This window comes from Microtus oregoni, unplaced genomic scaffold, assembly GCF_018167655.1.
Source record: "Microtus oregoni isolate MIOR12 unplaced genomic scaffold, Mior012 000118F_ref0000498, whole genome shotgun sequence".
Classification (NCBI taxonomy): domain Eukaryota; kingdom Metazoa; phylum Chordata; class Mammalia; order Rodentia; family Cricetidae; genus Microtus; species Microtus oregoni.
This window is the reverse complement of record NW_024544747.1, coordinates 249,241-277,139: the sequence shown is the minus strand read 5'-3', so window position 1 is coordinate 277,139 and position 27,899 is coordinate 249,241. Positions and strand designations below refer to the sequence as shown.

The following is a 27,899-nucleotide window of genomic DNA, read 5'->3' as shown; positions in this document are numbered from 1 at the left end:
TTCTCCCTCCCTCATTGGGCGGGGCAGCAGATAAGGGGCGGAAACTAGGCCGGGCTTGTGGCGCGCAGCTCCCTCCTCCTTACCCCCCCCTCCCTGTCCGGTCCGGGTTCGCTTGCCTCGTCAGCGTCCGCGTTTTTCCCGGCCCCCCCCAACCCCCCCGGACAGGACCCCCTTGAGCTCGCCCCTCAGCTGCCACCATGAGCGGTAAGGATGAGTCCACTCCGCGTCTAGGGGTGGGAGGGGAGTGAGGGGGCGCGCGCGAGGGCCGACCGGGCGGTCCCCGCTGTGAGGGGGGGCGGGCGGGAGGCGGCGGCGGCGGCCTTGGTCCCGCCCGGGGCGGAGGGAAGGGAGGGAGAAGGGGCAGTGGCGGGGCCTCGGAGGAGGAGGGGGATGGGCCATCCGCCCCGGGGGAGGGGGCAGCGTGGCCTCGCCCGCCCCCTGCCCGCCCCGGCCACGGGGGACGGGCCTTACCCCCCACGACTCGGCCGGCCGCCTGAGGCTCCTCCCGTCGGGGGCTGGCGCCGCGGGGGCGGCCCGACCAGTGCAGGCCCCGCCTGAGCCAACCGCCTTCCCGGTCCGCCCTCCGGTCGCTGCCTGCCCCAGGCCCTCCCCCGCACCCCCTGTGCATTTCCCTTCCCCCATCTGACCCGCCCTTTCCACGCCCCTCACCCCGAAACCGCCCCTTCCTTCTAGGGCCCGCCCTCTCAGCCCCAAACCTGGGTTCTAAGTCCTAGCCCACTTTAGTCCCTGAAGTGTGTTCAGATGTCTCCTCGTCTGTACTTAGAATGTACTCTTTCTCCTTCCCTTCCTGTTTGGTTAATTTTTTTACACTTGATCTTTCCCCATCTTTCTTCATCCTAATTTTAGCACATTTTCCATCCACCCACATGTTGGGTTCCCTCTTCCTCCCAGAATGCTTTCTTTTTCCTTTTGAGACAGGGTCTCCTTGATACTCGTTGGCTTGAAAGTTACTATGAAGACCAAGCTGGCCTCTAATTTTTAGCTATCCTCCTGCTTCTTCCTGAGTCCTGGGATTACAGAGTGTGCCATTACTAGGGGCAGCTTTTTGTTATTCCTGAGACACTGCCCTCGGATTCTCTTCCTCAGAAGTGTTGTTTGTTTTGTTTTAAGACCTGGTCTCTCTCTATCTGTAGCCCAGATAGATCTAGAACTGGTGAGCCACCCTCCTCATTCTTCAAGTGCTGGGATTATAGGTGTGTGTCACTATGCCTGGTTCCCAAAGCCCTTTTTGAATTATTTCTGGCTTTAATTTTGTACTTGGGAAAATAGTGACGCATCTTGGACACCATTGAGCCATGTGCCTGTCCCGCACACCTAGGGCACTGGCTTCCAATTTACTATGTAGTTGAAATATTGCTTGCTGCTCTTACCTCCAGTTCCAAATTCTGGGATTTCAGGCCTGCCAACATTCTGGCCCTATTTTAAGATGTTTTTTTGTCAAAGCCTTATTTTAAACCTTAGGGAGGTTCACCCCCTTCTACTTTATTGTTTTGTAATTATTTTTAGACCAAGATCACTCCATGGATGAAGTGACAGCCGTGGTGAAGATTGAAAAAGGTGTTGGTGGCAGTAATGGGGGTAATGGTAATGGTGGTGGTGCGGCCTTTTCTCAGACTCGAAGCAGCAGCACAGGCAGTAGCAGCAGCAGTGGTGGCGGAGGAGGGCAGGTGAGTGATCAGTCAAAAATGGGGAAGGTGTTGAGAGGGTGTAAATATTCCTAGAAAACTCCTTAATCAAAAATGCTGGGAAGAATTACGGTATGGAAGTACACACAGAAAGATAGTTGGTCTAGAGGGTCCCCAAATTTGAAATTGGAACGATACACAAAAGTCAGCATTTTGTTTCTGGTTTTTGCTCTATGCCTGCATTGTTGCTGTTTGTCTGCTGAATACTGCCCCCTAGGCCGGCTATTGGGTGCCACTAACTCCTTTCCTCTCTTCTGGCCAGGAATCCCAGCCATCTCCTTTGGCTCTGCTGGCAGCAACCTGCAGCAGAATTGAGTCACCCAATGAGAACAGCAACAACTCCCAGGGTCCGAGTCAGTCAGGGGGCACAGGTGAACTTGACCTCACAGCCACACAACTTTCACAGGGTGCCAATGGCTGGCAGATCATCTCTTCCTCCTCTGGGGCTACCCCTACCTCAAAGGAACAGAGTGGCAACAGTACCAATGGCAGCAATGGCAGCGAGTCTTCCAAGAATCGCACAGTCTCTGGTGGGCAGTATGTTGTGGCTACTACCCCCAACTTACAAAACCAGCAAGTTCTGACAGGTCTACCTGGAGTAATGCCCAATATTCAGTATCAAGTAATCCCACAGTTCCAGACTGTTGATGGGCAGCAGCTGCAGTTTGCTGCCACTGGGGCCCAAGTGCAGCAGGATGGTTCCGGTCAAATACAGATCATACCGGGTGCAAACCAACAGATCATCACAAATAGAGGAAGTGGGGGCAACATAATTGCTGCTATGCCAAATCTACTCCAGCAGGCTGTGCCCCTCCAAGGCCTTGCTAATAATGTGCTCTCAGGACAGACTCAGTATGTGACCAATGTTCCAGTGGCCCTGAATGGGAACATCACCTTGTTACCTGTCAACAGCGTTTCTGCAGCTACCTTGACTCCCAGCTCTCAGGCAGTCACCATCAGCAGTTCTGGGTCCCAGGAGAGCGGCTCACAGCCTGTCACCTCAGGGACTGCCATCAGTTCTGCCAGCTTGGTGTCATCACAAGCTAGTTCCAGTTCCTTTTTCACCAATGCCAATAGCTACTCAACAACTACTACCACCAGCAACATGGGAATTATGAACTTTACCACCAGCGGATCATCAGGGACCAGTTCTCAAGGCCAGACACCCCAAAGGGTTGGTGGTCTACAAGGATCTGATTCTCTCAACATCCAGCAGAATCAGGCATCAGGAAGCTCACTTCAAGCAAGTCAGCAAAAAGAGGGAGAGCAAAGTCAGCAGACACAGCAACAACAAATTCTTATTCAGCCTCAGTTAGTTCAAGGGGGACAAGCTCTTCAGGCCCTCCAGGCAGCACCATTGTCAGGGCAGACCTTCACAACTCAAGCTATTTCCCAGGAGACCCTCCAGAACCTCCAGCTTCAGGCTGTTCAGAACTCTGGTCCCATCATCATTCGGACACCAACAGTGGGGCCCAATGGACAGGTCAGTTGGCAGACCCTTCAGCTGCAGAATCTTCAAGTTCAGAACCCGCAAGCCCAGACAATCACCTTGGCCCCTATGCAGGGCGTTTCCTTGGGGCAGACTAGCAGCAGCAATACCACCCTTACACCCATTGCCTCAGCTGCCTCCATTCCTGCTGGCACAGTCACTGTGAATGCTGCTCAACTTTCCTCCATGCCAGGCCTCCAGACCATTAACCTCAGTGCATTGGGTACTTCAGGGATCCAGGTGCACCAGATTCCGGGTCTGCCATTGGCTATAGCAAATGCCCCAGGTAAGACATCCATTCTTTTGCATTTATTACAAACTAATTCTAATACTTCCCTAAGACTGTTGAATCTAAAGGGGGAAAGAGAACCTTCTGAGATGTTTCCTCAAGGACTAATCAATCAGACAAGTGTAAAATGTTTTATTCAAGACATTTGGAGCTGATTAAATAGAAATTTTTTTTTTTTCAGTTGATCTGATGAGAAAGGAGGACTTTTTTCTTTTTTGGTTTTTCAAGACAGGGTTTCTCTGTAGCTTTGGAGCCTAACCTGGAACTAGGTTGGTCTAAAACTCGCAGAGATCCGCCTTCCTCTGCCTCCCAAGTGCTGGGATTAAAGGCGTGCGCCACCACTGCCCTGCTGAAAGGAGCACCTTTTTGGTTTTTCGAGACAGGGTTTCTCTGGCTTTGGAGCCTGTCCTGGAACTAGTTCTAGTAGATCAAGCTGGCCTTGAACTCACAGAGATCCACCGTCCAGTCCAGGATCCAGTTTTAAATTCTTTTTTGTTTTTGTTTTTTCTCAAGACATGGTTTCTCTGTGTAACATCCTGGAACTCACTTTGTAGACCAGGCTGGACTCCAAACTGAAACAGATCTGCTTGCCTCTGCCTAAAGAGTGCACTACCTCTGCCAGACTGCCTCGGTTTTACATTCTTAAAAGGGTGTTTTTGCAAAACAAACTGCAAACCATGGGGATGGGGATGGGCTAATGTGCAGGAGAGTCAGAAGACCCTATGTTCAAGCCCTTTCACTGTTGCGTAAGGGGAAACAAAACCAAAATGTAAAATTACTCTTTAACTCTAGGGTTGCGTTTCTTCTCATATTCCTCCTCTGTTTCTTTTGTTTTTATTTTATGTGTATGAGTGTTTTGCATGCATGTCTGTGGATCACATAAGTTAGTAGTGCTCTTGGGGATCAGAAAAGGGAGTCCTCAAGTACCCTGCCATCAGAGTTAGTTGGTAGCCTGCCAGGTGGGTTCTGGAATCAAACCTGGTTCCTCTGGAAGTGCCGGCAGTACTTTTTTTTTTGAGACAAGGTTTCTTTGTATAATAGTTCTAGCTGCCCTGGAACTCACCATATGGACCAGACTGATCTTAAACTTACAGAAATCTGCCTGCCTCTGTCCTTTAAGGAAGAGGTTTATTGACTGACAGTTTTTTGTGATTAAATGTGTTGAATATGCCACATTTTTGTGGAAAAGGCATGGCAACTGGGGTTAGTACCTCCTTCCCTTTTTTTTTTGTTTTGTTTTGTTTTGTTTTGTTTTTTTGAGACAGGGTTTCTCTGTAGTTTTGGAGCCTGTCCTGGAACCAGCTCTTGTAGACCAGGCTGGTCTCGAACTCGAGAGAGATCTGCCTGCCTCTGCCTCCCTAGTGCTGGGATTAAAGGTGTGCACTACCACTGCCTCGCTGATAGCTCCTTCCTTTATTGACAGGAGTAGGAGGCAAGCAACTCCTCACATCTTGATTCAGGAAACTAGATCAATGGCCTTCTTTTGCTTTATAGACTACATAGGTTACAGAATGTGATGATTCAATTTGAACAGTTTTCTCATGGGTTGTAACTCAAAATTGAGGGGAAAATGACTTACTAGATTCCAGAAAGTTTTTTCTTTCTTTTTTTCCTAAAATTTTACGTAAGCATATGTGTTTCTGTCTGTATGTTCATGCAGTTTGGATGAATGGGTGCTCCAGGAGGCTGGAAGGGGTCATCAAATTCCCTGGGACTGGAATTCCAGGTGTTTGTAAGCCGCCTGGTGTGGGTGCTGGGATCCCAACACTTGTCCTCTGGAAGAGAAGCCAGTGCTTTTAACCATTAAGCCATCTCTCCAGCCCTCAGAAAGATTTTCAACAAGATGAGTTTCTGTTCTTTATGTTTTTGTATTGTTTTGTTTGTTCATTTGTTTCAGGCAGGATCTCAATAAGTAACCCTGGCTGTCCTGGAACTCTGTGTTGACCAGGCTGACCTTGAACTCAACAGAGATTCGGTGGCCTGTCTCCCGCCTCCTAGTGTTGGGTTTAGAGGTGTGCACCAGCAGACCTGACTTCCCTAGTTAGCCTTTATCACCCTACCTTCTGTGCAAACTGAGTCGAGTCACCATTGGCCAGATAGATGTGGTGACCCATTCTTGTAATTCCTCTACTTGGGAGACTGAGGAGAAGAATCGTGAGTTCAAAGGCCTGGCAGTGGTAGCATGTGACTTTATTCCCAGCGCTTGGGAAGTAGAGGCAGAGGCAGGTGGATCTCTTGAGTCTGAGGCTAGTCTGGTTTACAGAGAGTGTTCCAGGACAGCCAGGGCTACACAGGAAAACTCTGTCTCATACAGTACTTTCTCTGCCAAAACAAACAAATGAAACACACACACACACACACACACACACACACACACACACACTTAGGCTAGCTAGCTAGCTGCTGGCTGTATGAGGAGGCTCTGTTTCAAAAACAATACAACTAAAAAATAAAATAAACAAAAAAAATACAAAAAACCCATGAAAACCAACAAAATGATTTTAGAAAGCCAAAAATCAGTAAAAATGAAAGCCTTTTTAGAATTTGTTATTTTAAAATACATCGTGAGTCTAGTGTATATCCTTGTCAGGGGAGGATGAGGCAAGAGGATCAGTGCCAGTTTATCATCCATAAACAAGTTAAAAAAATTTATCATGTAGATCAACATGGAACTAATATATTTTGGGGGAATTAAACTCGGGGTCTTTGGGTTTTTTGGGGGGAGGGGTTTTCTATAGATAGGGTTTCTCTGTAATTCTGTGTGAACTGGAACTCCCTCTGTAGAGGATGCTGGCCTCAAACTCAGAGCTCCACCTGCTTCTGCTTCCACCAGCAGTGCAGGTTCTTACTCTGTAGCCCAGGCTAACATCATTTATATGTGTAAGCCACTAACACTATAATTAATCTATAATAAAATACAGTGAAAAAATACAGAAAAGCTGGGCAGTGATGGCCCACACCTTTAATTCCCAGCACTCGGAAGGTAGAGGCTGGCTGATCTCTGAGTTTGAGGCCAGCCTTGTCTACAGGAACAAGTGCTGGGATTAAAGACGTAGGGTTTCCCTGTGTAGCTTGAGCTGTTCTGGAACTTGCTTTGTAGACCAGACTGGCCTCAAACTCAAAGAGCTCTGCCTGTCTCTGTCTCTGGAGTGCTGGGATTAAACCTCCAACAACTGCTAGCTAAAATTTAATGAGGGTAAGTTTTATAAAAGCTGAGTTCAACAGCCTAGAAAATGAGACTCTCAGTAGTCTATACCAGCATGCTTGCTTTTTCTTTGATTATGAGTTTTATTTAGGAGTTTCAATATTTAGAGGAGAGCAAGATCTTGGAATTGTTCCAACTAGTTAGTAATTTGGATCTTTGCCATTTCTAAGAGGTTTGTTGTAATTTAGGCTCTTGAGAGGAGTTATGAGACATTTCCAGTCATACTTTGGGGGAAGTTTGCCATTTAATATGTCATAAGTTAGGGCTACCTAGTTGCTATTGATGGTCTTGAACTCTACAAACTGTGTGGTGTATGTAATGTATCGGCAGTTTGACATTAACAGATAAGAGAATGAGATACTGAAACCTTAAAGTCATCTGTGTGGAGGTCAGGACAGCTTCATGGAATTTGCTTCCACGTTTAAGTAAGCTCCAAGCGGTGAACTTAGGTGGCTTCAGATATTGAATTCAGGTGACCAGGCTCACTCAACAAGCACCTTTACTTTGGAGCCATCTGGTTGACTGGAAAAGTCATTTTTAAGTCAAGAATTGTTTTCTTCATTAACATGCTTTTGAAGACACATGTGATCAATTTTTTTCTCCCTAAAGACGTGATTTCTCACTGTGTAGCTGAAGGGCTCCTTGAACTTGTGATCTTTTTAACTTGCACCTCTAGATGTGCACTGCGGTTCTGGATTTTACTAGGTGCTGCTGGCATTGAGTCTCAAGTGCCAGCTAAGCACTCTACCAACTGAGCTACATTCCTAGCTCATAAATGACCTTGTTGTTGTTGTTGTTAAACTGGTCATAATTTTGTAATCCCCTTCCTTTTCTCTCTCTCTCTCTCTCTCTCTCTCTCTCTCTCTCTCTCTTTTTTAAAGATTTACCATGTACACAGTGTTCTGCATGAACACCAGAAGAGGGCACCAGATCTCATTAAAGATGGTTGTGAGCCACAATGTGGTTGCTGGGAATTGAACTCAGGACCTCTGAAAGAACAGCTCTTAACGGTTAAGTGCTCTTAACGGTTGGAACTATCTCTCAAACCCTCCTTTTTCTTCTTAATTGAGTAGATTTTATGTTTTTGTTTTTTGGAACAGGGTTTCTTTGTATAGCATTCTTGGCTGTCCTGGAACACCATCTATAGATCAGGCTGGCCTCAAACTCACAGAAATCCTCCTGCCCTGCCTGCCAAGTGTTGGGATTAAAGTGGTGTGCCACTACCAATTGGCTATATTTTATCTTAAAAAGTATAGTTTCCTAGAGACTAGCTTCAGTTGCTACAAAATATCTTACTTTACTCTCTTTTCTGATACAGTATTACTTATGAACTAGAGAACTCAAGCATTAACAGTACTCTTCAAAGTACAGTGTAGGAGAAAACTCACTGCATATGAAACAATCTTAATTTTCTTTTTTTTTTTTTTTTTTTTTTTTTTTGGTTTTTTCGAGACAGGGTTTCTCTGTGGTTTTGGAGCCTGTCCTGGAACTAGCTCTTGTAGACCAGGCTGGTCTCGAACTCGCAGAGATCCGCCTGCCTCTGCCTCCCGAGTGCTGGGATTAAAGGCGTGCGCCACCACCGCCCGGCACAATCTTAATTTTCTAAGATGAGGTAGCCTTAGAAACTATAGCTTTGGGCCAAGTTTGGTGGTTCATACCTTTAATTGCAGTACTCTAGAGGCAAAGGCAGGCTAATCTTTTAGTTGGAGGTCAAACTGGATTTATATAATACGAGCTATATACATGATGAGACTCCGTCTTAAAAGAAAAAGCCTGCTGGTGGAGGTGCACATCTTAAATGTCAGCACTTGGGAGTCAGAGGCCTACGGATCTCTGAGTTTGAGGCTAGTCTGGTCTATAGAGGGAATTCCAGGACAGCCAAAGCTACACAGAGAAACCCTGGCTTGGAAGAGAGAGAGGGAGGGAGGCAGGCATGTGCGCTAGGTGGTGATGGCACAGGCCTTTAATTCTAGCACTTGCAAGGCAGAGGCAGGAGGCTATGAACACCGTTGAACACATGTCCTTGTGGCACGATTGAGCATCCTTTGGATATATACCAAAAGTGGTTTTACTGGGTCTTGAGGAAGGTTGTTTCCTAATTTTCTGAAAAATCGCCACACTGACATCCAAAGGGGTTGTACCAGCTTGCATTCCCACCAGCAATGCAGGAGTGTTCCCTTTTCCCCACATCATCTCCAGCATAAGTTGTCATCAGTGTTTTGATCTTGGCCATTCTTACAGGTGTTAGATGGAATCTCAGAGTTGTTTTGATTTGCATTTCTCTGATGACTAAGGATGTTGAACGTTTCCTTAAGTGTCTTTGAGCCATTTTAGATTCCTCTGTTGAGAGTTCTCTGTTTAGGTCTGTACTCCATTTTTTTATTGGATTATGTGATCTTTTGGTGTCCAATTTCTTGAGTTCTTTGTATATTTTGGAGATCAGACCTCTATCTGATGTGGGGTTAGTGAAGATCTTTTCCCATTCTGTAGGCTGTTGTTTTCTCTTGTTGACCGTGTCCTTTGCTTTACAGAAGCTTTTCAGTTTCAGGAGGTCCCATTTATTAATTGTTTCTCTCAGTGTCTGTGTTGCTGGCGTTCTATTTAGGAAGTGGTTCCCTGTGCCAATGCGTTCAAGTGTACTTCCCACTTTCTCTTCTATAAGGTTCAGTGTGGCTGGCTTTATGTTGAGGTCTTTGATCCATTTGGACTTGAGTTTTGTGCATGGTGATCGGTCTATTTTCATTTTTTTTAAAAATATTTATTTATTATGCATACAATATTCTGTCTGTGTATATGTCTGCAGGCCAGAAGAGGGCACCAGACCTCTTTACAGATGGTTGTGGTTGCTGGGAATCGAACTCAGGTCCTTTGGAAGAGCACGCAATGCTCTTAACCACTGAGCCATCTCTCTAGCCCTATTTTCATTCTTCTACATGTTGATATCCCGTTATGCCAGCACCACTTGTTAAATATGCTTTCTTTTTTCCATTTGATAGTTTTTGCTTCTTTATCAAAGATCAGGTTTTGAAGATGTGTGGATTGATATCCAGGTCTTCTGTTCAGTTCCATTTGTCCTCCTGTCTGTTCTTATGCCAATACCAGGCTGTTTTCAGTACTGTAGCTCTGTAGTAGAGTTTGAAATCAGGGATTGTGATGTCTCCAGTTTTTTTATTGCCCAGGATTGTTTTGGTCGTCCTGTTTTTTTTTTTTTTGCTTTTCCAAATGAAGTTGAGTACTTTTCTTTCGAGGTCTTTGAAGGATTTTGCTGGGATTTTTTTTAAATATTTATTTATTTATTTGTTATGTATACATTATTCTCTCTGTGTGTATGTCTGCAGGCCAGAAGAGGGCACCAAACCTCATTACAAATGGTTGTGAGCCACCATGTGGTTGCCAGGAATTGAACTTAGGACCTTTGGAAGAGCAGGCAATGCTCTTAACCCCTGAGCCATCTCTCCAGCCCTTTGCTGAGATTTTGATGGGCATCCTTTTTCTGTTTTAATCAATACATTTGTCTTTTTATCGGTATCTTTGTCGTTTTGTATTCATCCCCTGTCAAACACTGAAAACTTGTCTTGGGTGTGCATAGGGACAGCTTTGAGAAATTGAGTTTGGTTGACTTCTTGGGAGTTCTAATAGAGAATGCAGAGCTGTGCTTCGGCATGAGAATAGAGCAGACTATCCTGATGTCTGTAATTCACTCATAAAGCTTCAGGCACTAAAATTAAAAATTGTACATGTGCTAATTTTTACTGGGGTAAAGAGAATGTTTTGTCTACAGTTAAGTTGGATGTGATGCTGGCATTGGTTTGCCAGTAGACTCACTAAAGTTGGGGTCAGATTGCTGAAACCTAATTTGTTTAAAAAGAAAAGAAGTTGTGTTTTCAACTAGTGCATGTGAAGAGGTCATTGTTTAGTTTGTAAAAATGTTTTTTACTTTTTTTCTCCCCAAAAATTGAGTATTAATTTGTTGCTTATACTGGCTTGAGACTCATTATGTAGTCCAGGCTGGCTTCAAACTTGTGACAATCCTTCTACCTCAGTCAGTGAGTGTTGGGATTACAGATATGAGCATCCTCGATCAGCCAGAGTTAACATTTTTATGTAAAAAGTCTTTTGAGAAATATTTCTATTTAAAAATAATATAGTTTATCAAATGAAACATGTTTCTGAATCTTTTCCTAAAATAATACACTTTGTTTTGGTTTTTTGGTTTTTAGAGAGAGAGAGTTTCTCTGTGTAGCTTTGGAGCCTGTCCTGGAACTTGCTATGTAGACCAGGCTGGCCTCGAACTCACAGAGATCCGCCTGCTTCTGCCTCCCGAGTGCTGGGATTAAAGGTGTGGGCCACCACCACCTGGCGATACTACACTTTTTTATTAGAATGATATTGCTTTTTAAATGGTGACTTCTGTTTAAAGAGAAGAGTTCTTTAAATCTAAGTACTTTTATTGAAACTCAGGGATTTGAGAATACAGTCTTCAATTGTTCCTATTCATTCCAATTTTTTTTTTTTTTTGGTTTTTCGAGACAGGGTTTCTCCGTAGCTTTTGGTTCCTGTCCTGGAACTAGCTCTGTAGACCAGGCTGGCCTCAATCTCACAGAGATCCGCCTGCCTCTGCCTCCCGAGTGCTGGGATTAAAGGCGTGCGCCACCACGGCCCGGCTCCAATTTTTTTTTAATAACATCATTGTTAAGTCATGCTGCGTTTTGCATGTAGTATGGCCATTTTAACTCAGTTAAGTGAGTAGAGATGTGGTAGCACCAGCGTTCAATCCAAAGCACTTGGGAGGCAGGAGGATTTGGAGTTCAAAACCATCTTCAGAGCCGGGCAGTGGTGGCGTACGCCTTTAATCCCAGCACTTGGGAGGCAGAGGCAGGTGGATCTCTGTGAGTTCGAGACCAGCCTGGTCTACAGAGCTAGTTCCAGGACAGGCTCCAAAGCCACAGAGAAACCCTGTCTCGAAAAACCAAAAAAAAAAAAAAAAAAAAAAAAAACATCTTCAGGTGCTTGGAGAGATGACTCAGAGGTTGGGAGCACTGGCTTCTCTTCCAGAGGTTCTGAGTTCAATTCCCAGCAACTACTTGGTGGCTCAAGGCCATCATTGATGAGATCTGGTGCCTTCTTCTGGCAAGCAGGTAGAACACTGTATACATAATAAACAAATCTTTAATAAAGAAAATCTTCAGCTGAGTTGTTAGAGACCAACCCCTGTTTTCAACAACAAAGTAAACAATCCCCTTTTTGAAGACCAGAAAATGTTTGTTCTTTCTGTACTCTCCTCTTCCCTTCTATTTCCAGGGTAACAAAGGTTGGCCTCTTACTGTGTAGTTCTAACTGAACTTCAGCTCCTGATCCAAGGGCCTCTACTTCTCAAGTTGCTGTGATTATAGGTGTGACCTTAACACCTAATGAAAACTGTTTCTGTGTAAAGCTTTTTTTCTTTTTATTTTTTAATTTATTTTTATTTTATGTGCTCGAGTGTTTTGTATGTTTGTGTGAGGGTGTCAGATTCTCTGGAACTGTAGTTAGAGATAGTTGCACGCTGCTATGTGGGTGATGAGAATTGAACTCAGATCCTTTAAAAGGAGCTGTCAGTGCTCTTAACCTGGGAGCTGTCTCTCCAGCCCCCTTTTATAAAGCTATTAAGTGAATCTTGCAGAATTGGTTACAAATCTGGATTATAACTTGATTTTTTTTTTTTGACATGTGCTTCCATGTTTTTTGGTCTGTGAATTGTTTATGGAAACTGGGTGGTATTACTTGTTACTCCAGTTTAGAGTTGCATAATCTAAATTTTGTGTGCATGTCTGCTTACCTATGTGCAAAAGAACTGATAGCTGAACTACTTTGAAATTGTTTTTTTAAAACAGGAAATACCTAGGTTACGACAAAGATTTGCTTTTTTTTTTTTTAAATATTTATTTATTTACTCATTATCTATACAGTGTTCTGTCTGCCTGTATGCCTGCAGGCCAGAAGAGGGCACCAGACCTCATTACAGATGGTTGTGAGCCACCTTGTGGTTGCTGGGAATTGAACTCAGGACCTCTGGAAGAGCAGTCAGTGCTCCCAACCTCTGAGCCATCTCTCCAGCCCCAAAGATTTGCTTTTTTTCTTTCAAGATTTATTTTTATTTTATTTGTATGGATGTTTTGTTTGCATGTGTGTGTTGGTGCTCTAGGAGATGGTGAGCTTCCATGTGGATGCTGGTCTTTGGAAACAAGTGCTCTTAACTACTGGCCCAACTCTCCAGCGCCCAAAGATTTGCTTTTTAAGAGATTAGCCGGGTGGTGGCCGCCATATCTTTAATCTCAACACTTGAGGGGCAGAGGCAGGTGTATATCTCTGAGTTTGAGGCTAGCCTGGTCTACAAAGCAGGTTCCAGGACAGCCAAGGCTACATGGGGAAACACTGACTTAAAAAAAAAAAACAACAACAAAGTATGTTTGTGTGTGTGAGAGAGAGAGAGAGAGAGAGAGAGGGAGAGAGAGAGAGAGAGAGAGAGAGGAGGAAATTTACGTTTCTTTCTTTCTTTCTTTTTTTTTTTTTTTTGGGTTTTTCAAGACAGGGTTTCTCTGTGGCTTTGGAGCCTGTCCTGGAACTAGCTCTTGTAGACCAGGCTGGTCTCGAACTCACAGAGATCCGCTTGCCTCTGCCTCCCGAGTGCTGGGATTAAAGGCGTGTGCCACCACCGCCCGGCTCGTTTTCTATCTTTCTTATCTTTATCCTCTCCTTACTCACTATTGAACATGAAAATCTAAGTTACTTATTTTTTTGTTTGAGGCCTTGCTCTCTCTTTTAACTATTTTATGTGTATTGATGTTTTTCCTGCATGTATGTCTGTGAAGTTGCTAGATATTCTGGAACTGGAGTTAAAGTTACAGACAGTTGTGAGCTGCCATATGGGTGCTGGGATTGAACCTGAATCCTCTGGAAGAGCAGCCAGTGCTCTTAACCACTGAGGCAACTCTCTAGCCTCTTGTTTTGTTTATTTATATTGAGGCCTGGTCTCCTCATAGCCCTGGCTGTCCTGGAACTCACTCTGTAGGCCAGGCTGGCCTCTTAATTCAGCGATCTCTTTGCCTTTTCCCCCAGTGTGCTGGGATTAAAGGCATATGCCACCACTGTCCAGCTTTGTTTTTGTTTTTTAATGTGTATGGGTGTTTTGCCTGAATGTATGTCTGTGCACTTACATGCCTGGTGCACACATAGGTCAGAAGAGGATGTCGGGTCCCTCAGAATTTGGAGTTTCGGATGGTTGTGAGCTGCCGTGTAAGAGTTGGGAATTGAATACAGGTCCTCTGGAAGTGCAGTCAGTGTTCTTAGCCACCGAGCCATCTTGACTGCCTTTGACTCTTTTTATATTATTTTGTTTTTTTGATACTGGGTCTCATGTAGTCCAGACTAGCCTTAAATTCACTATGTAGCTGATAAAGACCTTGAACTTTGTGTGTGTTAAGTGTACCTGCTCTTACATGCAGGTTTGTGTGCTCATGTGTCTCAGTTGTCTCTATCTCTGTTAGCCATAGGGCTTTAAGGCAGGGTCTTTTTCTGAACTAGAAATTAACATTTTCAGTTAAGCTGGCTGGCTGCCTGACCATTTTATTCCCTGTCCCCCCTCCCCGCATACTAGGGCTAGGAACACAAGCATGTGTAGTCATCCAGAGCTGTCATAAGGGTACTGGAGATTTGAACTCATGTTTACATAATAAACTCTTTTACCTAATAAACTATCTTTCTAGCCAGGAAGAACAGCCAGTGCTGTTAACTGCTTTTCCTAACTTTTGAGGCTGTCTCATAGCCTAGCCTTGAGATATAGCGAAGGATGACCTTGATCACCTGCCCCCCCCCCCAAGTATGTACCACCACTGATTGTAGGTGTCTAGACTGTTCTGTGTGGTTTTGTTTGTTTGTTTGTTTTGTTGTTGTTGTTGTTTCCAGACAGTGTCCAGGAGCTTACTCCTTAGACCATGCTGACCTCGAACTCATGGAGATCCACCTGCTGCCTCTGCCTCCCAAGTGCTGGGAATAAAGGTGTGCCCACCACCACCCTGCCTGAAGTGTTTATCCTTGTTTTTGAGACTGTATTTCACGCTATAGCCCAGGCTGGCCTCTATATTCTATTTCACCTTCCTGAATGCTAGAATCAGAATCATGAGCCCACATGAAGCAGCGTGCTTTTCACATTCTTTTTTAATTTTGCGACAGGCCAGGCGATGGTGGCGCACGCCTTTAATCCCAGCACTAGGGAGACAGAGGCAGGTGGATCTCTGTGAATTCAAGACCAGCCTGGTCTACAAGAGCTAGTTCCAGGACAGGCTCCAAAACCACAGAGAAACCCTGTCTCGGAAAAAAAAAAAATTTTTTTTTTTTTTGAGACAGAATTTTACTATGTAGTGGTTTCTAGTCCGGAATGCACTGTGTAAACCAGACTGGTCTGAAACCCATGGAGATCTGCCTGCCTCTGCTTGAGATTAAAGGCGTGCTCCATCAGGCCTGATTTATATAATAGATAATAAAATATATAAATATATATTATATAATTATAATTTTGGTGGGGCTGAAGACAGGATTTCTCTGTATAGTTTTGAAGTCTTTCTTGGAATTCTCTCAGTAGACCAGGCTGGCCTTGAATTCATCAGAGATTCACCAGACTCTGCCTCCCCCAAGTGCTGGGATTAGAGGCATGATCCACCACTGCCCAGCTTTTATTTTTATTTTATTTTTATTCATTTACTTCTTTTGAGATAGGGTTTCTCTGTGTATACCTGACTGTCCTGGAAGTCACTCTCTAGAGTGGACTGACCCCAACCTTAGACATCCAGCTGCCTCTGCCTCAGGAGTGCTGAGATTAAAGGTGTGAACCAATGCGCTTGGCCCCTTTTCCTCCCTCCCTTCCTCCCTCCCTCCCTCCCTCCCTCCCTTCCTTCCTTCTGTCCTTCCTTCCTTCCTTCCTTCCTTCCTTCCTTCCTTCTTTTGTTTTTCACCAGGCTGGCCTTGAACTCCAGGAGATCCGCCTGCCTCCGCCTCCCAAATGCTGGCATTAAAGGTGTGCGCTGCCACCACCACCTGGCCTCTTTTTCTTTTCTAATGTTTATTTGTGTGTGTGTGTGTGTGTGTGTGTAGGTGGGAGGCAGGCGGGCAGGCAGGCAGGCAGACATGCCTATGTGGGTGTGCATGCAAGTTCCCAGAAGCCAGATAGATTCACAGAGCAACTGTCTGCCATAGGCCAAAGCAGGTTCTTTACCTGTATCACATTGGTGTTTTTAATCGTTGAGCTATCTCTCTTGCCCCGTGTGTGTGTGTGAATGTGTACATAAAATAACACACACTTTTTTTTTTTTTTTTTTTTTTGGCGCTGTTTCTCTATATCTCTATAGCTTTGGAGGCTGTCCTGGAACTCTAGGCTGGCCTTGAACTCACAGAGACCTGCCAGTCTCTCTCATCCAAGTGCTGGAATTAAAGGTGTGCACCACTACTACCGCCCAGTTGCGTGTATTTATTTATTTATTTTTATGTTTATTTATTTGTTATGTATACAATATTCTGTCTGTGTGTGTGTCTGCATGCCAGAAGAGGGCACCAAACCTCATTACAGATGGCTGTGAGCCACCATGTGGTTGCTGGGAATTGAACTCACTGGAAGAGCAGTCAGTGCTCTTAACCTCTGAGCCATCTCTCCAGCCCTTGCTCTGTCTCTTGAGTGATAGAAATAGTTTGTTTTATCATTTATTTGTTCATTTGTTTGTTTTGTGGAAGGGTTTCTCTGTAGCACTGCTGTCCTGGAACTTGCTATGTAGACAAGGCTGGTGTTGAACTCACTGAGATCCTACCTGCCCTTTGCCTCTTGAGTCCTGGGAGTAAATGCATTTGTCACCACACCCAGCTTTGAGTACTATTTCTACTTCTATTTAATTGCTCTGCTGTTGTGATAGAGAATGAATTGATGCTGAAAGTACACAATAGCTAGGAATGTGGCTCAAACTTAAAATCCTAGCAGTTGGGAAGTTGAGGCAGGTCTTTGCTTATTTTATTTTGTTTTGCTTTTGATACTATCAGTGTAGCTCAGGCTGTCATTGAATTCGTTATGTGGCAGAGACCTCAGACTGACCATATTCCTGCCACTGCACTTTCTGACTGCTGAAATTAGGCATTTAGCATCATGACCTTTCTAATCTGTACCTTTTGATTCATAATGAATGGCAAAACTCAAGCCTTAACAGGGAACATTACCAACGCTGATAGGGAACATTATCAAAACTGAAATTGATATTTAGATTTGATGGAGAGACTTCCAAAATATCTTCTATGTTCCTAAATTTTGTGCAGATTTCTCTTTTTTCCTTTTCGTCTTAAACCTATGGAAGAGGGTGGTATATTACTTAGTCACAGTGACATCTAGTGGTGAAAGCCATTAATACTGTTTTACTGATCGCTTAGTTCTACCCATTTTCAGGGGCAGTTTTTTTGTTTGTTTGATTTGTTTTGTTTTTTGAGAAGGGGTTTCTCTGAAGCTTTGGAGCCTGTCCTGGAATTCCTGGAATTTGCTCTTGTAGACCAGGCTGGCCTCAAACTCAGCAGAGATCCACCTGCCTCTGCATCTCAAGAGCTGTGATTAAAGGCTTGTGCCACAACCGCCTAACTGGTGTTACAGACAATTGTAAGCAGTTACTACACTTTTCTGTTGGCCCATTTTTCCAACTCACATGTCTAGCTTCTTTCTCCCTAGGATGCCCAGTGTTTTCTTCTTGCTTTCCCCAGAGCTCTGTTTGGTCTGCCATATATCCTTAACCCTTTTCACATTTGGGGACGGGGGAGGTTCTCATTAAGTTGCCCATGTTATATTCTGATCTCTCAGGCATCCCAAATGTATGCAATACACTTATAGATATAAATGAATCTAAAATAAAATACCTTTATCAAAGTGCTTGTAGACAAGTCTGTAGGTCATTTTCTTGATTAATGCTTGTTACGAGAACCCAGCATACTGGGAACTGGGTCTCTCTTGGGTAGGTAGTCCTAGATGGTGTAAGAAACCAGAATAAGCAAGTCGTGGAGATTAAGCCAGTCCTGCCTCTTGGTTCTTGCCACAATTTCCTGCTCTGGTTTCCCTTGTGATGACATAAGAGTTGTAAGAAGAGATAAACCCTTTGTTTCCCTTGTTGGTTTGTTTTGTCTTTTTTGTTTGTTTGTTTGTTTTATTGTTGTTATTATTTTGGACATGGTACTTATCACAGTGAGGTGACAGACAGGAACCTGGAAGCCTAAGCACAGTTTTTGGAAATATATGGAAATTAGCCTTTGGGTGGTAGAATACTTGAGTATTGTGTGGAGGCCCTTGGCTCAGTTCCTAGAATGGTGATTTGTTTTGTTTTATAGTTACTGACATTTTAATTTCATCATGCTTTAGTAATTCCTAAAGTTTTGACTCTTAGTGATTTCTTGGAAGATCATGGGTTTAGCCACACTTCTTTACTCTGAAGAAACTGAAAAGGTCTGACATTTGTAGTTGTTTCAGAAATTGATGCTAGAGACAGCAACTGGGTTTGCCCAAAACTGTCATTAAACTGCTCTGGTTTCCTAGTTATTTTCATCACAGGAAGACCAATCTTTAATTTATCTCATTGCTTAACTAGCACCATGTTTTAAGATTGAACTGTTCCTTTCTAAAACTATTATTAAGGGGGTGGGGAACAAATTCCAATATGATGTTGATGTCATGTAAGCCTTTGTATTTTACATGGATCTTAATCTTTAGCCAAGGTTAGCCTGTAACTACTATATAAACTTAAATCTGTAGTCCTTTGGTAGTCCCTTAGGAAGTTTAAATTTTATTTTTTTAAATTAATTTTATTTATTTATTTATTTATTTATTTTGGTTTTTCGAGACAGGGTTTCTCTGTGGCTTTGGAGCCTGTCCTGGAACTAGCTCTTGTAGACCAGGCTGGTCTTGAACTCACAGAGATCCGCCTGCCTCTGCCTCCCGAGTGCTGGGATTAAAGGCGTGCGCCACCATCGCCCGGCTAAATTAATTTTATTTTTAATTTAACAATTTGGGAGCTTGAGTCAGAAGATTGCTTGAGCCTAGGAGTTTAAGGCCAACCCGGGCAAATATAGCGAGACCTTATGTCATATTTTATTTTTTTTTTATTTTTTTTTATAGTTATTTATTTATTATGTATACAATATTCTGTCTGTGTGTGTGTGTCTGCAGGCCAGAAGAGGGCACCAGACCTCATTCCAGATGGTTGTGAGCCACCATGTGGTTGCTGGGAATTGAACTCAGGACCTTTGGAAGAGCAGGCAATGCTCTTAACCACTGAGCCATCTCTCCAGCCCCCCTTATGTCATATTTTAAAAAAAGATCTTGGGGCTGGAGAGATGGCTCAGAGGTTGGGAGCACTGACTGCTCTTCCAGAGGTCCTGAGTTCAATTCCCAGCAACCACATGGTGGCTCACAACCATCTGTACTGAGATCTGGCGCCCTCCTCTGGTGTGCAGGCAGAATGTTGTAGACATAATAAATAAATAAATCTTTAAATAAAATAAAATAAGATCTTGAAGAAATGTTGCCATATGGGCCAGTGAGATGCTCAGCAGGTAAAGGCACTGCTGCCAAGGCTGAGAGTCTGAGATTGGTTTTTGATGTTCTGCTGGAATCTTCACCCTCAGTCCCTGGCATACTCAGAGTCTGGAATGTTCTGATAAAAGTTCTACTCCAAGCCCTCTCCCCAAACCCTGCTGCATCTCAGAAAGCCCACCAAACTATTTCCCCTCCTCGAGAGATGCTCAAGACCACTCCCACAGGGTACTTAAACTGCTCCCCAGTTTTCTGATCTTCCTTTCCCATCTCCTCTCTGGAGGGCTGGAAAATCATCTGGGAGCGTTGTATCCATTAAACCTGGCTTTTTCTAATTTGATTTGATTTTGTCTGATTTGGATTGTTGCATCAGTGGAGAGGCTTTTTGGGGCGCAGAAACTTTTCCCTTGAAACTGATATGGTGGAAGAGAACCGATTTTTACAAGTTGTAAATTGGCTTGGACAATCACACTGAAGAAGGAACTGTAATGAAAAGTTGGTGCTATGAGTGTGATGTCTGTGAGGTTCTGTAGCTCTCTGTCCTACCCACTGCATCTTGAACCTCTCTCTTTATTTCAGGTGATCATGGCACTCAGCTTGGCCTCCATGGATCTGGTAGTGATGGGATGCATGATGAGACAGCAGGTGGAGAAGGAGAGAACAGTACTGATCCCCAGCCCCAAGCTGGTCGGAGGACTCGGAGGGAAGCATGTACATGCCCCTACTGTAAAGACAGTGAAGGAAGGTGAGGTCATTTTCTTGAATATAGAATTTTTTTTTGGTTTTATGGACAGGGCTTCACTGTTTAGCTCTGGCTGTCCTGGAACTAGCTCTCTGTAGACAAGGCTGGCCTTGAATTCATATATATCCACCTGCCTCTGCCTCCTGAGTGCTGGGATTAAAGGTATGTGCCACCACCCGGCTAAACCTACTTCTTTTTTTAAAAAATAATTTATTTATTATTTTATGTGCATTGGTGCTCTGCTTGCATAAATGTCTGTGTGAGGAGTGTCAGATCTTGGGGTTACAGACAGTTGTGAACTGCCATGTGGGTGCTGGGAATTGAACCCAGGTCCTTTGGAAGATCAGTCAGCGCTCTTAACCACTGAGCCATCTCCCTAGCGCTAAACCTACTTCTTATAATGATTTTTTTAAATATTTATTTATTTATTTATTTATTTAGTATACAATATTCTGTCTGTGTGTATGTCTGCAGGCCAGAAGAGGGCACCAGACCTCTTTACAGATGGTTGTGAGCCACCATGTGGTTGCCGGGAATTGAACTCAGGACCTTTGGAAGAGCAGGCAATGCTCTTAACCACTGAGCCATCTCACCAGCCCCCAATGATTTTTTTTTTACAGTAACTTTAGGAAAATTACACTAGTTTTCACAGTTATGTTATCACTCAAAAAGGCAATACTTTTTCCAGGTGCTTTTTGTTTTTATTTTTGTTCACTTTCTCTCAAGTCAGTGTTTCTCTGTGTAGCCCTTACTGTTTTGGAACTCACTCTGTAGACCAGGCTGGTCTTGCTTGAACTCAGAGTACTGCCTGCTTCTGCTTCTGCCTTCCAAGTGCTGGGATTAAAGGTGTATACCACTATCGTCCATCTCTTACTAAAGATGTAATATTTTTCCACCAGGATTTTTCTTTCATTTAATTTTTTTTTTTTTTTTTTTTTTTTTTTTTTTTTTTGGTTTTTTGAGACAGGGTTTCGCTGTGGCTTTGTAGCCTGTCCTGGAACTAGCTCTGTAGACCAGGCTGGTCTCGAACTCACAGAGATCCGCCTGCCTCTGCCTCCCGAGTGCTGGGATTAAAGGCGTGTGCCACCATCGCCCTGCTGTTTTGTTTTTTAAGACAGGGTTTCTCTGTAGCTTTGGAGCCTGTCCTGGAACTAGCTCTTGTAGACCAGGCTGGCCTCGAACTCACAAAGATCCACATGCCTCTGCCTCCCGAGTGAATGCTGGGATTAAATTCGTGCGCCACCACAGCCCGGCTTTAAATTTTTTCCTTAAAGATTTACTCATCTTTGTTTTTTGTTTCTGAGTGTTTCTTCCATGTGTTTATGTATGCCTTGTGCATGCAGGTACTACCTATGGAACCCAGGAGAGGGCTTGCCTTGAATTGCACCACCATACCTGGCTAGCCCCTTTTTTATTATCTCTCTCTCTCTCTCTATCTCTATCTCTCTATCTTTGGTTTTTTGAGACAGGGTTTCTCAGTAACTATGGAACCAGTCCTAGCTCTGTAGACCAGGCTGGCCTTAAACTCACAGAGATCCACCTGCCTTTGCTTCCCAAGTGCTGGGATTAATGACATGCGCCTCCACATCTCTGAGGAAGGTAATCTATAACTTGGATTTTGGAAGCTAATTAACTAAAATCAGCTGAAGATCTATCTTTGATATCAAGTGTGATAGTTGCTCCTACCTATATGATTTCAGTACTTAGAAGGTAGAGGAGATCAGGAGATCAAAATTAGTCTTGGCTAACTCTTTAGTAAGTTTGAGGCCAGCCTGAGCTTATATGAGACCCAGTCTCAAAGCTCTTTCTCCTCCCCCCCAAAATGTGCACAGGGTTGGAGGGGATACAAATTAAAACTTTTTTTTTTTTTTTTGGTTTTTCGAGACAGAAATTATAACTTTTAATAGAAGAGAGCTTGGGGCTGGAAAGATGGTCCAGTGGTTAAGAGCACTGACTGTTCTTCCAGAGGACCTGGGTTCAATTCCCAGTACTTACATGGCAGCTCACAACTGTTTGTAACTTCAGTTTCAGGGAACCCAAAATTCATGGCAAAACACCAATGCACATAAAAATAATAGTAATGATAAAGAGAGCTTGCCTAGTCTGTTTGATCCGGATCTCAAAGGCAGCCTGTTATGTTACATAAGACATTTTCAAAAACAAAAATAAACAAAACAAGACAAAGCCTTAAGAAATGGGGGACTGCAGAGATGGCTAAACAGTTAAGCTCTTGTTACTCTCTGAAGTACCTGAGTTTAGTTTCTAACACCCATATCAGGTAGCTCTTAACTGCCTGTGACTTCAGCTACAGGGGTCTCATGCCTCAGACACATGTACTCATATGCACAAACTCACACAAATATTTTTTATTTTTTTTTTTAAAGATTTATATTTCTTATGTATACAGTGTTCTGCCTGCAAGCCAGAAGAGGGCACCAGATCTCATTAAGGATGGTTGTGGGTCACCATGTGGTCCTGGAAATTGAACTCAAGAGTTAAGAGCAACCAGTGCTCTTAACTACTGAGGCAGAGGCTGCAGGCGGATCTCTGTGAGTTCAAGGTCATCCAGGTCTACAGAGTAAGTTCCAGGACAGACAAAGCTACACAGAGAAACCCTGTCTCAAAAAAACAAAACAAAACAAAAGAACCCCACAAGTTGGGTGCTATAGTGCACACCTTTAATCTCAGCATTTGAGGCAGAGAGATCTCTGAGTTCTAGGACAGCCAGGGCTCCACAAGGAAATCCTGTCTCAAAAAGACCAAACAAATAAAAACTGGAGGGGAAGCAATGGCTCATCAGCTAAGCACTGACTGCCTTTCCAAAGGATTTGTTTCAATTCCCAGCAACCACATGGTAGCTCATAACCATCTGTAACTCCAGTTCCAGGAGATTTCACATCCTTTTCTGACCTTGGGTACCAGACATGCTGAGGCGTACATATGTGCAGACAAACTACTCATAAGTAAATATTAAATTTTTTTTTAAAGTCAATTTCAGTGATAGGTATGGTGGCACAAACTTCTAATCCTAGCATTAAGCAAGCAGAGGCAGGTAGGTTTCTGAGTTCAAGTCCTGCCTGGTCAATTTATGGAGTTCCAAGATAGCCAGAGATACTTGTATCCAAAACAAACAAAAGAATGGGTTAGGTAATTACTAACACTTCTTGGTTCTTTAATTTTTGTCTCCAGAATGATAAATCATTATGTTCTCATTCATAGAGGCTCTGGAGATCCTGGTAAAAAGAAACAGCACATTTGTCATATCCAAGGATGTGGCAAAGTATATGGCAAGACCTCACATCTCCGGGCACACTTGCGCTGGCATACAGGAGAGAGACCATTCATGTGTAACTGGTCATACTGTGGGAAACGCTTCACACGTTCAGATGAGCTTCAGAGACATAAACGCACACATACAGGTGAGTGAGACCCAGGGGAAGAGAAAATGAGTAATAGACAAAACGAGAAGACATGATTTGCCTTTGAAGTAACTGAACATCCTGAACAACCTATGTGTGAAATTGAGTGTGTCTCAAAGAGCACTTGGATTACTCTGGAAGATTTTAAGGAGCTCCATTAAGATTTATTTGTCTGTTTATTATGTATACAGTGTTCTGCTTCCATGTATGCCTGCTGAAAGAAGAGGACACCAGATGTCATTACAGATGGTTGTGAGCTACCATGTGGTTGCTAGGAATTGAACTCAGGACCTCTGGAAGAGACTCCTGAATTTGGATTTTGAAGAACACACATCAACCCCATCTTTGTTCTGACTGTTTTTGGATTAAGTTATCTTTTGCTTTTTTATCTAGGTGAGAAGAAATTTGCCTGTCCTGAGTGCCCTAAGCGTTTCATGAGGAGTGATCACCTGTCAAAGCATATCAAGACCCACCAGAACAAAAAGGGAGGCCCAGGGGTCGCCCTGAGTGTGGGCACTTTGCCCCTGGACAGTGGGGCAGGTTCAGAAGGCAGTGGCACTGCCACTCCTTCAGCCCTTATTACCACCAATATGGTAGCCATGGAGGCCATCTGTCCCGAGGGTATTGCCCGTCTTGCCAACAGTGGCATCAACGTCATGCAGGTGACAGAGCTACAGTCCATTAATATCAGTGGCAATGGTTTCTGAGATTAGACACCTAGGGCCAGAGACATGGGCCATTACCCACCAAGCCTGGGATGCAAGATAGCATGGGTCCAAGAGACTTGTGGAAGAGCGAGCCATGAAGCATTAATGTTCTTGGTGGAGGGAAGAATTGAGGGAGGGTACAGGAGAAGAGATGGGATTGTGGCACCCATCTGTTACTGGTGACTCCTTGAAAATGGAAAATATTAGTGAAAGTTGTGTTGGTGCCACCCTTTTGATAAGCATTTATTTCATCCCAGGTTCTTCTTACACTTCTTACCCCAGCCTCCTCTTCCTGCATTTCTGAACCTCTAAGCTTTCCCATGATGGATCCCACCCCCAAAGCCATCATGCCTTGATAAATATGTATGATCATTGAAATACTTTTTAACAAAAACAGATTCTATATTACATATATATATATATATAAATAAATATATAGAGATGCTTTCATAGGGGTGGCTGGGAGGAGGAAAACGACCATTTTCTGACCAAAAATACCTTGGTCATTTTTTTTTTTTAATATTGCCTTATTTCTCAATGGCTGAGCCTTATCATGACACATCAAGCTTTTCTATAAATGTCCTGGCATCCAACCAGAGTAAGCATTCATGTGCTCTGCTTTTAGTTCGTATATACATAAGTGTCTTAATTTTGTCATTTTATATGGGATCAGCTCCTTGCGCTCCTTTCCTGACTCAGTCTTTTTTCTCCCCTTCTCTCACATGATCACTTCCTGTGTTGTTTATGACAGTGATTTCTGGATTAGTCACTTCGGTCAATATTTTAAAGAGCTTAGTTCGAGCAGCAGAATGGAAAACCTTGAAGTGCAGGCTGATGGTTGAAGTAGCTATGGGGGGAGTGTTCAAATTACTACTGACGCAGGCACCTTCTTAGTGCTGGAGAGTCAAAACCATCTCCCTTTGTTAGCTACTGTAAACATCAGGAGTCAGAAGTCTGTGAAATTGTCTAAGAGGCCCTTTGAGGGAGAGAATCTTGGATTGATGTGCATAAACGGTCAAAAAATGGTCAAATAGTAGGCAGCAGCTTTCAGTAGGAAAAAGATGTTCTCGTAGTCTCGATTCATGGAATTATTTGGATTTCAGTATCATTGTCTTCCAAATAGCTCTAAGCCTTAATGTATTGGGCTTCTGAGTTCCCACACTGAAAGGAAGTATACTTCCTCTTTTAAATATTTCTGTAGTTCCTTCCTGTTAGTGTTTTCATGTTAAGAAGCATCAGCCAGTGAATCTGTTCTAACTTTTAATTCTGTAGAATGCAAAACTTGTGCCAGTGGCAAGAGTAATTCTTTAAAATAATCTCCCCCTTAATTCTGTATGTAGTTGGGTGGTTCCTAAGGGTAAAGGAAACACACAATCATGGGAACGATAAGCCCAGAACAAAGGGAAATCTTGTCTTACCACTGGGGATTATAGGAGAGATTGGGAGAAATTATCCTGCTTTATCCATGGCCTGATTCCAGAAGAGACTGATCCAAAAATTATAACGGCAGGGAAACTCAGTGCATTTGACACTGAGGCTTAAATGCAACCAGAATTGTCCTCAAGGCCCAGCCATTAAAGAAAGCATTGTCTCTCTTGACCTTCTGGTATCTTGTCAGAGAGCCTTTCACTGTGAGGTAGTATGGAAGTGGTGTGTGTATGTGTGTAATCTATTAGGTTGGGGATAGATTTTCTATTAGCCAATATTTAAAGAGATCTGCAATAAAAAAATTACCCTGATCTGATAGAGAAAGTAAACTTTGTGTATGACTGCGTGAGAGTGGGTGTTTGTGCCTGTATATATCTACGTGCAGATGAGAACTTATATTTGAAATTGTTGGAAAATAAATTCAGATTAAAATGCTTTTCAGGCCCGTTACCAAGAAGTTGGTTAAAAAACTTGGGTATGTTCCTGAGGTCAGTTCTCTGCTTATGCTAAATCAGTTACAATTATGAACGGGGTGGGGGGATATCCTAGTGCACTTTCTAAAGAAGAAATTATTTTTGTGTTTGAAAATGAAATCAACATCCAAATCTATAGTGGACTCTTTGTTCTAAACTCTCTATCTTGGCTACAAATAGATTATACTATTATACATTTTATGTGAATTCCATCGAAAGTAGATTCTTGCTAAGTTTGTGGTGGTGATAGTCTGAATTACAAGAGCCGTTGATCCTCTAACATCAGTCTATTCTATTTGGTCCTTCCTGTGCAAACTAAGACTCTTATCAAGACTCAGGAAATATTTCAAGGACTTTTCCCAGATCACAGATCACATGGTGATTCAAAAGGTATCCGTCCTCAGTCACCATGACACCTTTTTATTCCCACAGAAAAGCAGACCTCAAACCTTGTTGTTTTATGTCTAATAATCATGTACTATGGCATCTCTGGAGGAAGGGGCAGCATAACTCACTGGAGTGTGCAGTATTTTGCTAGATCTTTTCAAGGAATAGAATCTTCTTCAGTATGAAGTGATGATGATAAGCTGACTTAATGATGCCAAGGACTGTAAGCCTTTAAATAAGTTGTTTGACGGTGTTTTCTCTTTTGGATGGTTTATCCTCAACATCTGCTTTATTAACATTACCATGAATTAATTTACATCATATTTTTTTCTGCTTTTCCTATTTCGTTCTCCAGTGTCTTATTTGACTTTTAAATGGAAACAGTTTCTGCTTCTGTTTTCCTATCTATGATCCACTTGGCCTTTTTCATAGGTAGAGACTACATTCCTCCAGTCCAGGTCTCATTACTGAAAAATAACCTTTCCCTAAATTTTTGGCCATTGGAATTTAACATAATTAACCTGCATATTGATTCTGAAATTTATTGTTTGGGATTTTTTTTTGTTTGTCTGTTGTTGCTGTTGTTTTTTGTTTGTTTGTTTGTTTTTTGTTTTTAAGACAGGGTTTTATTCTGTAGCCCTGGCTACCCTGGAACTTGCTATGTAACTCAGACTGGCCTTGAACTTTGGATAGTTTTTCTGCTCCTAAGTGCTATGATTACAGGTATATGTCACCATGTCCAACCTTCATGATCTTTTACTTATTTTTTTTTAATGACTCTGCTTTGCTGGTGGTGGGTGACCACAAATTTAGTAATCTTGTTAGGTCTGTCTGTATAACCTTGACTGGTCTGAATTCATGATTAGTCCAGGCTGACCTTTAACTATGAAACCCACCACCTCTGCCTTTCAAGTGCTGGGGTTCCAGATGATATATGCCACCATGCTCAGCTGAAACAGTAATCTTAATGCATTCATCCCCTTGTCCTGGGTTGCCCATTCATATCATCTACATACTATTTGACTGTGCCGCCTTTTTCCTAGAAAGGACCAACCCGCCCTCTTCCTTTGGGGACCTCCCAACAGGCACTCTTTTTGGGGTGCTATTCAAAATGCAATATAATGACTATTTCTCAGTTTGGTTTCAGAATAAATATAGAACCTTTGATCTCAGAAAGTATAGACTGAAGTATGGGGTGAAGGTGTTATAATTTGGGGAGGGTTGGAGACTAAAGCTGTAAATTACTATGGCTGATTTTTATTTCTACTATATACATATATATTTTTTGCTTTTGTATATCCTATATAGAAAACTAAGCATTGTATTTTTTTAACAAATCTGAGAAAGCACTATGAACTGCAGGTGTCTGACTTTCAGGATATATTTTGTATTGTTAATACTTCACAGTATGTGAATACTGGAAGCTGCAGATCTTTGTTAGGCCGCAATAAATTTGGATACTTTTTGAGGA

General features: G+C 43.0%; 1 protein-coding gene across 1 annotated transcript; it reads left to right on the top strand.

Annotated features, from left to right (window-relative positions):
• The first annotated feature begins 157 nt into the window (after positions 1–157).
• LOC121444220 (transcription factor Sp1) lies at positions 158–27,899 on the top strand. The gene is made up of 6 exons (XM_041645998.1): positions 158–204; positions 1,528–1,688; positions 1,969–3,481; positions 19,852–20,017; positions 23,234–23,433; positions 23,827–27,899. The coding sequence occupies exons 1-6, from the start codon at positions 198–200 to the stop codon at positions 24,138–24,140; spliced, it is 2,361 nt and encodes a 786-aa protein (XP_041501932.1). The 5' UTR covers positions 158–197; the 3' UTR covers positions 24,141–27,899.

Bases quoted from the DNA above. Each gene is read 5' to 3' on its own strand.
- LOC121444220 (XM_041645998.1), top strand. The intron at 20,018-23,233 runs GTGAGGTCATTT...TCTCATTCATAG, and splicing joins TGTAAAGACAGTGAAGGAAG to AGGCTCTGGAGATCCTGGTA. The intron at 23,434-23,826 runs GTGAGTGAGACC...TTTTTTATCTAG, and splicing joins ACATAAACGCACACATACAG to GTGAGAAGAAATTTGCCTGT.